Here is a 17359-nt window from a genome sequence, read left to right on the forward strand (position 1 = left end):
ACAAGTAAAAGATTCTAGATGATGCTTTAGAGATACTGCAAAATTAATTTAGCTGTAAATATGAATAAGTGCATATTGAAATTTTGATATGCTAGATAAAAATTGTTGGTAGCTGGGAGATGCATGCTTGTATGATTCACTTACATAATGTATTAGAAAATAATCATTTTCTAGTCAAATATATCCATTTCTATACCTGCCCTTATGCCCACCGCCTGACCAGGGGAGAGGGATACATCAGTTCTATCCCAGACCAAATATATATTTTTTGTAAATAAGGGCAACAATTATTTGTGGAATTCTTCATATTGGAATATGAGAGATGGAAGGGATTCAGGTTTTTTTTTTTATTTCATATTACAGAGGATGCTGGCATTTTCTTCTGATTACTTTTTAAAGTCTGCCATTATATTACCTTGTAGAAAGCCTTAGGTATTGTTTCTCTTCTTAATACAGCTGTGATGGCCATAAGTGTGGTTGAAGCTGACAATTAGGACTAACCAACTAATCAGGTCAGGCGACTTTTCATGATACCAGAAAGAGGCAACAGAAACAATATAACTGGGCTGGCTATTTGGTCCACCAGCTCTGCAGGAACACTAAGTGATTAATAGATTATACTTTGAGCAAAACTACAGTCACCATCTGCTATCACGAAGAAAGAGTCACAAGTAGATTTTGTCCAGCTCTCATGAGAAGGTCATCCAAGTGTGAAAACTAACATATATAAATATATATTCTCCCAAATTAGCTTTTTAAAATGTCATCTACATCATTTATACACATCTAGATAAGCATTTTAATAATCACAAACATACCTACTCTCACTGGCATATGAAAATCAGAGTTATTCAGAGCTTTAAAATGTGGTAACTATCTTTGTTTATCTCATTACACTCATTAGAAGGAATCATGAGTGAGGGAGATCATAGAATGTCAGATCTGTAAAAAACTTTTTGAGATCATCCAGTCAAACTGCCTCTATTTCATAGATCAATAACAGGATCTTAGCATTAAAAGGGCTATATTCCAGGGAGCTGTATGTTCAAAGACAGAATGCAGTCAGAGAAAAATGAGTGGTACAATATAAACTCTGTATCTCAGTTTCTGCATCTGTATAGTGAGTGAGTAGGGAATGGAAAAGATGGTCTATAACAGGGGTTCTTAATCTGGGGTCTGTTTTTTAAATTGTTTTTGAAGTTATGGTCCTTGGACTGATAATTTTGGAGTAAACTCACTTCTTCAAGAGGCCTGACACTGGGTGTTGCCTCACTCAAAATAAGAACTTGAAAAGACAGCTTAAAAAGGCCAAGGTCTCCCACTGCATCCTGGGCCTTCTCCAGTTGTCTTGATAGGTATCTGGCCACTGGACCCAGATGGCTCTGGAGGAAAAAGTAAAGCTGGTGACTTTGCACAGCCCTCCCTCACTGAATTCATAGTCAATTGCAAGTCACGTCATCATATCCCTGATGTCATGGTCCTCTTTGAAAACTAAGGACAAACCACACGCATACAACCACAGATTGGGATATCGTTGACTTTACTTGGAAAGTTTTTGAAGTTATCATTGTCCTTGGACTGATAAATCAGGGTTTAAAAAGAGGTATTAGGATGAAGACTTTTTGTAGGGATTTGAGAAATAAAAGGTCTCAATGGTTTGTGAAACTATTTTTGAATTCTAGTTCTCTTCCATCTTCTCAGCATTTATTCATCATTACTTTGCAATTGTTATCAGTGTTCTATTGTTCATTTCTACCTTAAGAATAACTAAAGCCTTAAGAGAACTGTACTTTACTGGTTGTCTCATATATTGATCATATATTAATGATCACATATTAATGAACAGTTTGATCTAGAAAATTTTCCTCAATAAGACAGAAGAGGCTAATTTGAGTATTGCCTGTCTTCTTAGATTGCTATCTTTCAAGTCAGGAAGAGCTGGATTTAAATATTGCTTCTGACACTATCTGGAGTGAGCAGGTTATTCAGACTCCCAGAGTCTCTGTTTTCTCATGTATAAAATGGATATAATAGTAATACTTGCAATACTTGCCTCAGAGGGTTAGTTATTATGAGACGCAGGTAGGATAATCTATGCCTAGCACAGGTTCTGGGCTCAGTCTCCCTATTGCCACTTATTCAGTGCCTTTGATTGACTCATTTATTAGAAGTGTTCTTACCTTACAATAATTAATTTAGGTAGGGTGACTAATTGATTGACTCAATCTCCACACAATACACTTTGTCCCTAGTTTAATATTTGTTGTTCTCAGCAAATTTATAGGAGTATGTTTACCAGTGTCCATAAATTCCCAAACCTGGATAGCTCTGTAGTGATTTGGTGGAGTTCTATAAGATCAATTTTGAATATTTTCCCCAGAGTCTCCTGCTAAAACGTACCAGGAAAAGCCTAAGTGGCACTATTTGTAGTCAAATCCATTCATTAACATTTGCCTATACAAACAATTCTTTCTTTACACATGAGTGGACCGTTCTCCAGACCTCTACTTAAAAGTAATTTTACTAATGTGAATTTGCAAGAGGTCATGGAGAAGGGGGTAGGTAAGGGGGGAAGGGGCTGGCATATGGTTCAAGCAGTAGTGGGGGCCAGAGACAGAGACATGAGAGCAGGAGGACCACACCTGGCTGGTCCAGAACCAAGAGGAAGAATATTTAGTGGGCAGACATAGGCAGGACATAGACACAGACAGGAGAGGACAGACTACATGCAGAGGTCAGGGACAGAAATGAGTTACCCACATAGAGACACTGCAGACATGTGGGGTGGACAGACACAAGGGGGCTAGGCACCCAGGCCAGGCACAGGTCTCTTCTCAGCACTGGAGTTCTCAAGACAAGCCCATGATCCCTGCCTGGGAAGTGGTGGTCTCTCCATGCCTCAGTCCACTTTTATTTGGAGGTTTTATTTTATTTTTGATTTTTTGGTGGTAGGGGGTGGTAGTGGGAGTGGAGAGAGAGTACACAGTACTACATCATAAAATGGACATAAGGTTTTGTTGGGGCTTTTTATTTGGGGGGGTGTGTGTGTGTGTGTGGGTGTGTGTTTGGAAAGTTGATTTCTTTCGGAATTCACTATTTAAAGTTGAATTTGCGTAATGCAAATTTATTTAAGCAAGAACTGTGTAAACTTTCAAGAACATGGTAATGCAATTCTAATAGGTTAATAGAGCCAGCTAGGTGGTAAAGTGAATAGAGTGCTGGGCCTGGAGTTAGAAAGAGATGAGTTCACATACGACCTCAGGCTTTACTAACTGTGTGATCCTGGACAAATCATTTAGCCTCTGTCTACCTCAGTTTTCTCAACTGTAAAATGATGGCAATGAGAGCATCCATCTCCCAGGATTGTTGTGTGCATCAAATGAGATAGTATTTGTAAAGTGCTTAGCCAGTGCCTGGAACATAGCAAGGGACTTAGAAAATGAGCTTACTCTTCTTTTCCCTTCCTTTCCCTTCTCTTCCTGGAAGCTAGGTGGCACAGATGTTAAAACACTGGGCCTGGAGTCAGGAATAACTGAGTTCAAACCCAGTCTCAGATACTTCCTAGTTGTGTATTCCTAGGCAAGCCACTTCTGCTTTTTTCGTTTTCCTCTACTGTAAAATGGGGGAAATAAAGCACCTACTTCCTAGGGTTGTTGTGAGAATCAAATGAGATAATTATAAAGTGCTTAGCACAACTCCTGGCACATAGTAAGTGCTATATAAATGTAAGCTATTATTATTATTATGGTTAACTCACATAGAAAAATATTAATAAAGAACTTAGCATAAGTTCTGGCGCATAGTGAACAGTATATAAATGTTTACTTGACTTCCTTTCCCTTCTGCCTGTCTTGGTGCTTACAAAAGCACATCCCTAACTCAAACACAATAAAGAAAAGGAAAAGAACATCAATTTTCCCTTGTTAGAGGGAAAAGGTTTGTCTGGCTACTCATCGAGATTAAGGGCTTGGGGTTGACTGAAAGTTATGTCATCTCCCTTTACATGAGATACCAAACTGCCCTGGAAGAAAGGTCATACAAATAGGTTCTGTACAAAATTTCTTGGTATGCATTTCTTATACAGAGCACATCAAAATTTCTTCCAGAATCACTTAAATATAGGTGATTCTCCTGGAAGTCTAGGCGAATTTCCTGTTGGTCCATCTACCAGACAACACCTGAAATTTCCCTGAATCGATCCCTGCTAATGCAAAGTCAGTCCAAATGTGGTTTCTATGGCACTCCTCATTAAAACAATCAGGTTAACTGAAAGCGGCAACCTGAGGAAACTTCTGAAAGAGGGCTCTCTATAAAGGACTAAGGATGGTGGGTTCCTGGAAATAAGAAAAGCCCAATATTTATTGTAAATGTGGCTCCTTCTTATTGCACAAGATCTTCACTCACCCCCTCAACTCATTGTTGTCTGAATGATTTAATAGAGATGTTCTCTCCTAGTTAAGATATTTGCTTTCAGTGAGTTGTATTAATTAATTGATTGCCTCAAACAACCCCCTGTATATGTGTGTGTGTGTGTGTGTGTGTGTGTATACATGCATATATAGAGAGAGTGTGTATACCACTTTTCAAAATTTTAAATGATATATATCAAAGTCAATAATAGTACTAGCTACTGATTTTGTTCTTCAGAGTGCTTTTTATGACTTCTGGATTAAAGATAATTTCAATATTTTTGCTTTTGCAAAAATCACCTCTTTAAAAAAATCCCAATAGGTGTTCATTCATTATTTTTTTTAATGTCCCTCATTGTACATTAAGTGGCATTTAATGAGCTTGATCTGTGTAGCTCATCATAATAGCTCTAGGTTTTGTTTTGGAGAAAGAATATTAATATATGAAGAAAATTAGCTATTATATGTGTAAACAACTCTAAAGTTGATTTTTACAGTAATACCAAAAATATAGTGCCATATTCTCCAAAGGTGCTCAATAAATTGAATCAATGAAATGGTTTACCACCCAATTTTTTTAATTAATCCAAGTCTTTTCTTTCATTTTGTAGAGTTTGGTTAATAAATTATTAGACCAGTCTACCTTTTAAAAATTAAACTAAACTATTTAAAATCAATAGACAGTTTATTTTGTCTCACATGTATTATTCATGACCAGGTTTCAATTTATTTAGAAAAAATGAGTTCGTGAACTCAGAAAAAAAAACCCTCAACATTTTAATTTTGATGTTATGCATTAGAATATTACAAGGGAAATTATAATATCATTCAGTGGGGTTATGATTGTGCAATTTTGTATCCAAATTATTTTTGTAAATATATTGTATTAGCATGTTGATACATGGATTGAATATAAATATTATTGAAGACACAATTTCTTTTTGCAGTGAAGACATGTGGTTCTAATCTTCAAGGACCGAGTGGTACCTTCACATCTCCCAACTTTCCATTCCAATATGATAGCAATGCACAGTGTGTATGGGTTATCACAGCAGTGAATACAAATAAGGTAAGTGAAAAAAATTATTTTTTCAAAAAAAAGTTATACATTACCAGATAAAATACAAAACAAGGATTTTCATAACTTCAATTTCTTGCATACACACAAACATACATATAAAAGGTACCATGGTATAGTGGAGAGAGACCTAGTTTCAAGTACCACTTATGACATATACCGACTATATGATAATGGTCTAATCATTTGACATTTCTGTGCTGTGTAAAATCATAAATTTCAGAGTAGGTGCCAGTGAAATCATAGGTCCAATATATTTTTCACACACATATGTATGTATGTATGTATGTACATGTGTATATCCTTTCATTCATCATGATATATGTAGAAAATATGATATTATGAATTAAAATTTCTACCTTCAGAATGACTATATTATAAGAGTTAAACTTTGTGTGAGAAATTTGGAAAATGTCAAATATAGTATAAATGAGGATAAAACATTTTTTCTGGTTTTTTCTTTAAATTCAATAAACATTTCTTTAGTATCTACGTGTGTATGCTAGGAATGTTTTATATTTACGAATTTTAAATATTTATGGGGAAAGATACTATACTAGGATTGTTTCATATGTGTGTTTGTGTGTATGTGTGTGTACATATATATGTGTGTATATATTTATGTATATAATGGGAGTAAGGAGAGAGTCAGAGAAAGAAATGGGGGAGAGGCAGAGACTGATAGAAAGACAGAAAGCTAGGGAAATAGAAATCCAGCAAGACAGAGAATGTAATTTCTAGAAACTATCATTATGAGTTGCAGTTATATGGACTTGTTTTGAAAAGGTGGCATGAATGATAATTTCTCTAATCTTATTTTAGAACAAATTTATTTAATGTAATTTATAGATTGGTCATATTTTAAGTACCTGAATTTCATCAGTAGAATTTTAATATTAACTAGAATTAGTGGGAATAATTAGTCAATCAACAAGCTTTTGTCACCTTTTGTCATCAACCACTGGTTTATTAGAACCTACATATACAGACACAATTGTAAAAGTTTCTGCCTCAAGAAGGTTACATTCCAGTGAGAGAAGCACCACATATACATATAGATTTTTTTAAAAAATGAGCAGTTGAGTTTGCAAACCTGGGTGACTAAAAGGATAGAAACAGTCACCAATTTTTAGACTCTACATTATGCCTAGTCAACTTATAATGAAAGGAAGAGTGTCATGCTACACAACCAATGCAAAATGTTAGAGAATCACTGTGTTTTGACTCCATATTGAGGTTGCTTTCTATTATTTGAATATACTCTGTCATTTTTTTTCCTTTATTATTTGAATATACTCTGTTATTGTATTTCCTTAAAGACCCAGGGTGTCAGAATGTAACTTTTCTTTTCTATCCTCCTTAGCTATCCTATTTTGCTCTTAACTGCATGCTGAAGAAAAACAGTTTGCTTTTCAGACTAATATATCAGAGGAAATCAACCATTCTCCTGTTGGCAAGCCCCATAGTTACTTTTGTGGAAAGGAACTTGACCTAGGAAAGAAGTCTCCATTTATTTTCAAGAGAAGATTGACTTCTGCTTTTCTGAAATGAAAATGTCATTATGGCATTAGGATTGGGCATGGAGCTCTGAGTCAGTACAAACAGGTGGGAGGAAAACTGGGTAGGGAGGACAGAATTTATCATTTGAGACTATTTTGGGATAGCTCTTTCCAGGAGAAGGAGCCTTGTCATTGACTATCAGATGACCTGATTATCCTTGAATATGAACTGGCTGATTCCAATTCATGAATCAAAGAATCTTCCTCAAGGAATTAGGAGACCTAGGTCAAAGATTTGATCATTTTAGCTAGTTATTTGCCTCAGACAAGTCATTTAACTCCTACGGTCCTCAGTTTCAGCATTTTTAAAATAGGAGTAATCAAATCTATCTTTCCTATGTCATCAGTGTTTAAGGAAATAGTGTACTTTAAAGTGCTTTGAGAAAGAAAACTTAAAATTATACAAAATATTACAGATTCATTTGTATGGATGTATTGTATAACACTGGATAAGTACATTATTATAATGTATCATACTCTGATGGAGACAGCTCAGAACTCTGAACCAAACAGCCTTGGTAATAATAATACTTCCAGCCCTGTGTCAAACTGTTGACATCAGAAACTTATATAATATCTGTGGAAATGGTGTTAAAGAAAAGACATTACTATCTGCTTTGCCATTGTACCCTGAAGGCCTGAATACTATGAAACTCACATTAGCCCTGTAATTCACATATTAAAAGTACTTTCTTCCCCTCCATTCCACCCCCCTCCTCTGTTTGGATTTTAAGGAATAATCACTGGCCACTTGTGTCTTCATTCCCCTTCAGACTGCTCTACAGACTCTCTCTTAGTCTTTCTGTACCATGGCCCCAAGCCAAGTACCTTCATCTTGGTACATACTAAGTGCTTAATAAATTTCTTTGACTGACTGGCTATTCTTCCTATCTAGTGTGCAGCTGAAACCTTTCATGTATAAGAACATATATGATAAATAGAATGTGAGTCCCTTGAGGGCAGATACCATCTTTTTAATTTACACTTCCATCATTCAGCACTATTCTTTGCACATTGAAGGTGCTTAATAAATGGTCAATTCATTCACATGGTCTGACCCTCATTTTAGAGATAATTAGAATGAGGTTTAGAAAAGTAAGTGACTTGCTCAAGGTTACACAGGCAGCAAGTAGAGCAGAGTTGTGAATCCATCTCTGATAGTTCCAAATTCAAAACTTTTGATTATACCCCATTTCTTTTCCATAATAAAATAGCTAAGCAGAACTAAATAAGCATGCAAGAATGAGGATACATTAATATCCACCTCTTGGAGTTTTCTATTGTTGTGTAATCTCTGCAATACCTAATAATGGAGGAGTATAAACTCTAATCAGACAAAATGCTGTATTCTCTAAGTCTATCTTTAATTGTTTATAATCTTATGCAGCTATTATTGACCAAGTTTTTCTTGAATAAATGAAAATGCATTTATTAAGCACTTACTATGTTCAAAACACTGGAGTAAAAATAGGTAAGAAATAAGTCCTTGCTGTACAGGAGGCTGGTAAGTGGCACAGTGGATTGAGTGCTGGGCTTGGAGTTAGGAAGACTTGAATTCAAATTTGAACTCAGACACTAGCCATGTGACTGGGCAGAGAATTTCCCTTCTACCTCAGTTTCCTCCATCTGTAAAATTTTGTTGTTGTTGTTTAGTACTTGACTCTTCATAACCCCATTGGGAGTTTTCTTGGCAAAGATACTAGAGTGGGTTGCCATTTCTTTTTCCAGCTCATTTGTCAGATGAGGAACTAAGGCAAAGAGGGTTAAGTGACTTGCACAGGGTCACACAGCTAGTGTTTGAGGTCAGCTATGAACTCAGGAAGATGAGTCTTTCTGACTCTGGGCCCAGCACTCTATCCACTGTGCCACCTAGATGCCCCTCATCTGTTAAATAGTGATATCAATAGCACCTACCTAACAGGGTTGTTGTCAGAATCAAATTAGATAATATATGTAAAATACTTAGAATAGTGCATGGCACATAATAGGAACTTAATAAAATTTACCTTCCTCCCCTAACTTTTCCTTCCTTCCTTCCTTTCACTTACCCTTCCTTCCTCCTCCCACCCTGTCTTCCTTCCTTCCACCCTTCCTTCATTCTTCCCCACCCTTCCCTCATTCTCCTACTCTTCTTTCTCTCCCTCCTTCCTTCCTCCTACCCTTTCTCCTTCCACCCTTCCTTTCTTTCCTTCCCTCCCTTCTTCCTTCTTCCCAACCTTCCTTCATTCCTCTCAACCTTTCTTCATTTTCCTACTCTTACTTCCTTCCATCCTTCCTTCCTTCCTTCCCTTCTTCTCTTCCCTCCCTCTTTTCCTCCTTTCCTTCTTTCCTTCCTTCCTTTGTTCCTCTCATACTCTAATTGAGGAAGATAACACCTACTGTTAATAGTAAACAGAAAGGTCCAGAAACAATAGACATTTTAGTGTCTAATCCATTAGGAAGGGGAGAGTGGGCCAAATTGCCATAATGGACTTGGAATTCCCTCAGGATAGAGTGGCCAAATAGTAAGGAAGAGGGGATTGGCAGGAAGATTGGTGAGGAAGGATCTGGGGTTGCCTGGTGCAAGGAAGGGAGAGGATAGTCTCAGTTGTTGCTAGTTCTAGCTTGGACTCCCCAGTAGCTGCAGAGGATTCTGAATCATCCTGTGGCAGGCTAGGGGAAAGGAAATTCTTATTTACCACAAACTTCAGCTTGGTTCCCTTGGGTAGCAGAGCATTACCTCCTAAATTACGATAAAAAATCCTCAAGCACAGCAAACAATATGTTCTCTATCCTGCTTTATTCGACCCCAGAGTTTAAATTATATTCTTTTGTTCATGCTGCGTAGATGTTAGACATGAATTAATACTTTTTACTGATGAGGGTACAAGAAGGCATCATGAATCTCTATGTTTTTTCATATCTGAATTTATTGTTGGATCATTTGTAAATCCTCTGATATATTATAGTCTTCTAAAACCTTAGAGTGATTAACTATGGTCATTGTTTCTGATCAGTTTTTGGTTAGACACACTAGAAATAATGGTCCAGTTTTACAATCTGAGAACAATATAAATTGTTGATAGTAATTTCTCTCCCATCCATTTTCTGAGGAGAATAAGACTTTCAATTGCAGCTTCTCCACAGTGAATACACACTGCTGTTACTAAAATTGTATTCTACATCTGTGTTGTCCTTTTCATAACATAAAGTAAATTAATGAGTGGTGGTATAGTGTAGGGAATAAAGGAATGACCTTGGAGCCTAAAAGACCTGGGTTCAAGTCCTACTCCTCACAAATACTAGTTCTAAGACCATAAGCAGCTTTCTTATCCTCTCAGCATTCCAGTTAACTTTCTGAGTACAAGCTAAATTCTGAATTGTCTATCTTAAATAGTGGAGGGAGTTTCTATACCAAGAATTCCCTATGCCAGTGGAATCCCTGGGCCATAACAAAAACACCAACAAGTGAATGAAGAAGTAGAAGTAGAAGAAGAAAAAGTAGACTGGTGCCATAAGCAAAAATATAAATTGCTTTTATTTTGCTGCCCACCATTAAATCTTCTATTTAAAATATTATTCTAAAATACAAAAAAATTTTAAAGTTTTTTTAGGGAATTTGCTATGCTAATACTATCTCTTGAATAGCTCAATCTCTACTAGGTCAGTTAATCAGTCAATAAAAATCTATTAAGTGTGTAGCATGTGCCAGTAGTAAATCAGTCCAATCTGAAGGATTAGGGAAAGGTGGATTGTTCTACCATTTATATTGACTTGCAAACAAAAACCCATTGGCTGGTCATCATGAAAGCCCATGATAATGTCTAATTATGTTTATTTATTATTTGATGCCAATTGTCATGTGTTAGGTTGAAACTAGTGATATACGTTTTCTATATTTAGTCCAAAAATAGAACCAGGCAGAGCTTAGTATGTCTCTCTGGTTCATATTTATGAATTGTGATGTGGAGGTCTTTTTACAGACAGCTGTGGTTTGGGGTATCATCACCATTAAACTGTAAATAATCTAAACACTAATGACAAGTCCAATTTGTTCATCTTAATTACCTAAATGTCTACATATCATTATTTCAATCATTGGGATAATCAGATTATTAGCCCTTCAATAGAATCTATTACCAAGTGATTTATCTGATCAATTGCTCAGAGATTCCTCTGAAAATGGGTGATAAATTCAATTTTATTCCTCAGTGTTCTTTTTAGTGAAAGGCTGAGAAAAAGTAAAACCCATTAGAAAGAAAATATGTAATATGTTTGTGTTTGTAATTTCCATCTTTCTCCCCCCACCCCACCCCCACATACACTCTTTTCCCAGAAAATTATCACTTAAACCAGTTGGATTTAGGGAGCAGCTTGGACTTAAGTACTACTACATTGGAGACTTTGATAACTTAAAGATTAGTACCCAATTACAAAAGAACAGTTACTCACTCACTTACAAAGCAATCAGCAGCAAAGTGGACTCAAGCAGCAAATATTTCTCTTTTCACTATTACCTCATATTCCAGAAAATTTTCATTTAAATTGAACAATTGAATCATTTTAAATAGTTGCTTCAAGGCCCTGGAGGTTTTTGTGCTAAATCCAAAGGACTGGCTATAGAAAGTGATGCTTTACAAGCATGGGCTCCCAAGATTGGGCTCAGGGCCTGACTTTAAAGAAAGGATCAGTGGTAAAACTTGCCCTGGGGTGTGTGTGACTGCAAAGCCTCCTCTCTGTGTCCACATATGTTGACAAATGATTGAAAGTAGCATTTAAATTTAGGCTTTCATTTCCTTTCAAATTCCAAATTTGGGGATTAAGTACTTTTAGACCAAAGGAAGAAGGACAAGGTAGCTGCTGCTGCCTTGGAACACTGTGTGAGTTTCCCCGATGTCTCTCTACCGGATTGAAAATAAATTAGAAGCCAGCTCTGTAGCCCCCAGCCTAGGGAGGCAGAAGAGAGACAGAGATAAGGAAGTGATAATGTGTCAGTCAGCTGAAGCAAAGTGAAGGAATAAGTCTTGGCCTGCTTTCTTGACCACAATCCATTCAGTGGGGAGCACCACCCACTCCTTTAATTCCTTGCCAACCCTGGCAAGGACAAGGAAGTCATCAGGGAGTCATGTAATACTGCTGTTACACCTTATGTGACTGTTACGGTCCTTTTGTTCTTTTTCCACCACATGGATGGAAAGATGTAGAGACTCAGAAAGGTTATTAAGGGGTTTTGGGGAAAGCAAACTAAAACCTTTTCTGCCCTTACCAGAAAGAGGTCACAAATAAAACTCTGTGATAACTTCAAGAAAACAACTTAAGCTGCATTGTGACATTTTCCAGGAGAATTATTTTCTAAGTGAAAGAAGTGAGAACAGAAAATCCAGAGGTAAATGGCAAGATATTCCTTTCTTTAAATCTTTCATTCTACCAGGACAGAGGTAACCTGGTGAAGTGAATTAGGTCAAAGAACCTGAGTTTGAATCATGGCTCTGCTACTTATTCCATGTATGACCTTGGGCAATTCATATGACATCCTTCTGCCTCAGTTTCCTCATCATAGCTCCAATCTTTCACAAGTCACTTAACACTCCTGGGCTTCAGTTTCCTTATCAAATGAAGTGGTTGAACCAGATGGCCTCTGAAGTCCCTTCTAACTCTAAATCTCTGATCCTATTATCCTGGTGACAACTTTTCCTAATTTCAATCGTAAATAATATCTCCTTAAGAGCTGCTCCTGTAAATATAAACCTAGAAATTGATGGATAATGAAAAAAAGTAAGAGCTCAAGAATTGCTCAGTAGGGGATTAATGAGGAAAGAATTGTTCAGGGAAATGCACTGTGTATTTCTTCATCTGCTGACACTACAAATTAAATGCATTTTTTTCAATATTGATAGTTATAAGAACAACACAGGTATCTCTAGCATTAAAGAGTTTCACAACTAAGCAGCTAATCCATAGGGGTGTTGGTGTTGAAAAACCAAATAAATTGAAAGGAGAATAACAAGAATCCAGAAAGGAATAAAGACAGGCACTTGAGATCACCTGCAGTTTAGATTGCCTATCTCACTAGGCTAGCAGAGACCTTAAAAATATGTAGTGCTACCAAAATCCACCATTGCCATTTATTTAAGGAATGATAGTAGAGCATGGATTTAAAGGAATATTTTCTTTTTTAAAAAAATTAAATTAACCAAAGGTTTATCTATTTTATTGTTTTTTTTTCATAAAACCAGCTCTTAGTTTTATTTATTAGTTCAATAGTTTTCTTAATTTCAGTTTTATTAATTTTCCTTTGGTTTTCAATATTTCTAATTTGGTGTTTAATTGAGGATTTTTAATTTTTTCTTTTTCTAGTTTTCTTAGTTGTATGCCCAATTCATTGATCTCCTCTTTTTCTATTTTATTTATGTAAGAATTTAGAGATATAAAACTTCCCCTAAGAACTGCTTTCACTGCATTCCATAAATTTTGGTATGTTGTCTCATTATTGTCATTATCTTGAATGAAATTATTGATTGTTTCTATGATTTGTTGTTTGACGCAATCATTTTTTAGGATTAGTTTCCAATTATTTTTTAGTCTATCTTTCCCTGGCCCTTTATTACATAAAATTTTTATTGAATCATAATCTGAATGAATGCATTTAATATTTCTGCCTTTCTGCATTGGATTGTGAGGTTTTTATGCCCTAGTATATGGTCAATTTTTATGTATGTGCCATGTACCACTGAGAAAAAAGCATATTTCTTTCTATCCCCATTCAGTTTTCTCCAGAGGTCTATCATACCTAACTTTTCTAATGTTCTATTCACCTCCTTAACTTCTTTCTTGTTTATTTTGTGGTTAGATTTATCTAGTTCAGAGAGTGGGAGGTTGAGGTCCCCTACTAGTATAGTTTTACTGTCTATTTCTTCCTGCAACTCCCTGAACTTCTCCAAGAATTTGAATGCTATACCATTTGGTGCATATATGTTTAGTAATGATATTACTTCATTGTCTATGGTGCCTTTTAGCAGGATGTAATTTCCTTCCTTATCTCTTTTGATAAGATTTATTTTTGCTTTTGCTTTGTCTGAGATCAGGATTGCTACCCCTGCTTTTTTTACTTTAGCTGAAGCATAATATTCTCTGCTCCAGCCTTTTACCTTCACTCTGTGTGTATAGCTCTTTTTCAAATGTGTTTCCTGTAAACAACATATTGTAGGATTATGGTTTTTAATCCATTCTGCTATATGCTCCTGTTTTATGGGAGAGCTCATCCCATTCACATTCACAGTTATGATTACTATCTGTGTCTTTTTCTCCAACCTTCTTTCCCCCTTTTTATGCTTTTCTTTCTCCTTTCTCCTCTCCCCCCCTCACTAGTGTTTTGCTTTTGACCACCTCCTCCTTCAGTCCCACCTCCCTTCTATTATCCCTTTCCCTTTTCTTCCCCTTTACCCTTACTGCTTCTTCCCTCCCTTCTATTCCCTCTCCCTTTTCTTTCCCTTTTCCCTCCTACTGCCTATAGGGCAAGTTAGATTTTTATACATAACTGATTATGTTATTCTCTTCTTGAGCCAAATCTAGTGAGAGTAAGGTTCAAACAGTGCTCATCCCCCTCCCTTCTTTCCCTCTGCTATAATAGGTTTTTGTGTCTTTTCCTGTAATGTAATTTACCCTTGTCTGCCTCCTCCTTTCTCAGTACATTTTCTTAGATCAGACTAATCCACTTACTTGGATCCATTTAACTCACTTGATTGCATTTTTTTAATCATTACATCAAAGTCAACTTATATCCACCCCCTTTACGTATACTTCTGTAACATGGTGTAATAACAATACAGTTCTCAAGAGTTGCAAGTGTTATCTTCCCTTGTAGGGATGTAAACAGTTTGTCCTTATTAACAAAATATTGTATCTTTCTGTCCCATTTACCTTTTTATGTCTCTCTTGAATCTTGTACTTGAAGATCAAATTTTTTGTCGAGGTCTGGTCTTTTTATCAGGAAGGTTTGGAAGTCCCCTATTTTGTTGAATATTCATCTCCTCCCCTGAAAAATCATGCTCATTTTCACTGGGTAGTTGATCCTTGGCTGCAATCCAAGCTCCTTTGCCTTATGGAATATCATGTTCCATGCCCTATGGTCTTTTAATGTAGAAGCTACAAGGTCCTGTGTAATCCTGACTGTGGTTCCATGATATTTAAATTGTTTCTTTCTAGCTGCTTGCAGTATTTTCTCTTTAATCTGATAATTTTGGAATTTGGCTATTATATTCCTTGGAGTTTTCAATTTGGGATCTCTTTCAGGTGGGGAGCAGTGGATTCTTTCTATAGTTATTTTACCTTCTAGTTCTCGGACTTCAGGGCAGTTTGCTCACTTAAATCTAATTCACATAAAAGTCAAGACATCACCTCATGATGTCATTGGTCCTTTTCAAAGTGAAGGATGAACAACACTACTATGATAACAAAGTGCAAAGTATCTATATCATTCCCTTATAAAGTGTGAACAAGTTTTCCTGATTGAATTGGAGGGGTAGCTTGGAATTTACTAGTAAAAGATTAGCCATATATTTGGTGGGACCTTTAAAAAGCTAAACCTGCCAGACATAGAGATTAGTGAACAATCAGAGCATATATCAGAAAGGGAACAGCTTTTTGGAATGTGACTCATGCATTATTACCAGGAGGCACTGTAGGCAGGGATTGTCTTTCCCCTCCACCTCCATTTGTCATGGTGTCCACTCATGAGGACACATTGCATCCAGGAAAAAACAAACAAACAAACAAACTAACAAACAAAAAACAAACAAACAAACAAACACCCAGATACAGAAAATCAGGACTAGAAAGTTTCAAGGACTCTGACTTTTAGGAACAGAGAAAAGATAAGCCAGTGGATTCAAGGTAGATTTCAATCTGGCAGTTGAGAACTGAGATGCCAAGAGGAACAAGCCAAGGGCAGCAGATGAGTGTCATGACCATAGAGGCACTGTTCCCAAGGGATGGGTGTTAGCATAGGGAATCCATGAAAAGAAAATGATATGAGGGTACTGTAGTATTACTGGAGGTGGAAGTTGCCTTGGCCACATCTGTTTTTCTTCTAATACCCATTCTTTCCTGCTGATGCGTGTTTATTTTGGGGAGACTGTGCCCTAAGTTTATGAGGGGGGTGTTTTGTAGATATTTTCTTACTTAGTAAAAGCCTTTGCTTTGAGCTTATTTTATCTACTGGTTCACTCTTACTTAAGTGTTGGTTAAGCAACTATTCAAATGAAAAAGATTTGGGGATTTTGAGTGTACAGAAAGTTCAACACAATTCAATAATAGACATAAAATACCCTAAACTTAGATCTTAGGTTGAGCTGAAGGAAGAATTATGGCTAGAATGAGGTAGGTGAGAGTCTTATTCTTCTCTTCTCTGGTTAGGCCATAGCTGGAGCATTATGTGCCACATTTTTGGAAGAATGTTAGTGAGGACACGGAGAGCAACCATGCTAATGGACAATATAAAGCTTAGTTAAAGGAAATGAGAGGGTTCAGCCTGGAGAGGAGATGTAGGAAGGATACAATAGCTTTCTACAGGTATGTAAAGACTATCATATAGAAGAAGTTTTAAATTTATATTGATTGACCCCAAAGGATAAAACTAGGAGCAATAGGTGGAAGATTTAGATAAGAATCTTTTTGCGGGGAGAGTGGTTAAGAAAAAAAAAATCCCAAACCTAAATTGGTCCAACAGTAGGATAGTCTTCAGGTTGTATTAATAGAAATCTTCAAGCACAAGTTTCAAAGGGACTTTCTAGGGAAAGTACCCTTCTAGGGAACTTGGGCTTGGACCAGATGATTTCTGGTCCTTTCCAGTTCTGAGATTCTATAATTTTCAGAATCCATTGGGGTGGATGTACATGTATGGTTTATGGGTTTTTCTAGCTCAAAGTTTTCTTGGGAAATTTATTCTTCTTGGGAAATTTCCAGACCATCTGCTAAGTTATACCAAAATTGCAGTTACATCATTTGATGGAATACTTACACTGATGAAATGACAGATACTTGAGCTATTGATATGAATTGTCAGTTGGAGAGGCAGGAGACTAGAAGCAGGATATCCAGTTAAAATTCTCCCAATTACAATAATTCAGTGGAGGACAGATAGTATGATATGGTGGATAGAGTAGGTCTTGGGGGCTAGGAGACCTGAGTTCAAGCCCTGTCACTGATACATACTTGTTCTGTGACTGAGAGCAACTTATCCATTTGCCCAGGAAATTCTCTGAGATTGTAAATTACAGAGCAGATACAGTCTGCTTTGACAAAGGAAATTTCTTCACCAGGATTTTCCTGTACTG

The 17359-nt window shown here is 36.5% G+C and overlaps 1 protein-coding gene across 3 annotated transcripts in view; it reads left to right on the top strand.

Annotated features, from left to right (window-relative positions):
• CSMD3 (CUB and Sushi multiple domains 3) overlaps positions 1-17359 on the top strand; it is a 1542511-nt gene that overhangs the window by 798933 nt on the left and 726219 nt on the right. For all 3 annotated transcript variants that reach the window (XM_027854053.1, XM_027854054.1, XM_027854055.1), the window contains one exon: positions 5357-5478. In XM_027854053.1, the coding sequence (XP_027709854.1) occupies positions 5357-5478 (122 nt within the window). The remainder of the gene's footprint in view (positions 1-5356; positions 5479-17359) is intronic.

Source organism: Vombatus ursinus, unplaced genomic scaffold, assembly GCF_900497805.2.
Source record: "Vombatus ursinus unplaced genomic scaffold, bare-nosed wombat genome assembly UNPS02010284.1, whole genome shotgun sequence".
Classification (NCBI taxonomy): Eukaryota; Metazoa; Chordata; class Mammalia; order Diprotodontia; family Vombatidae; genus Vombatus; species Vombatus ursinus.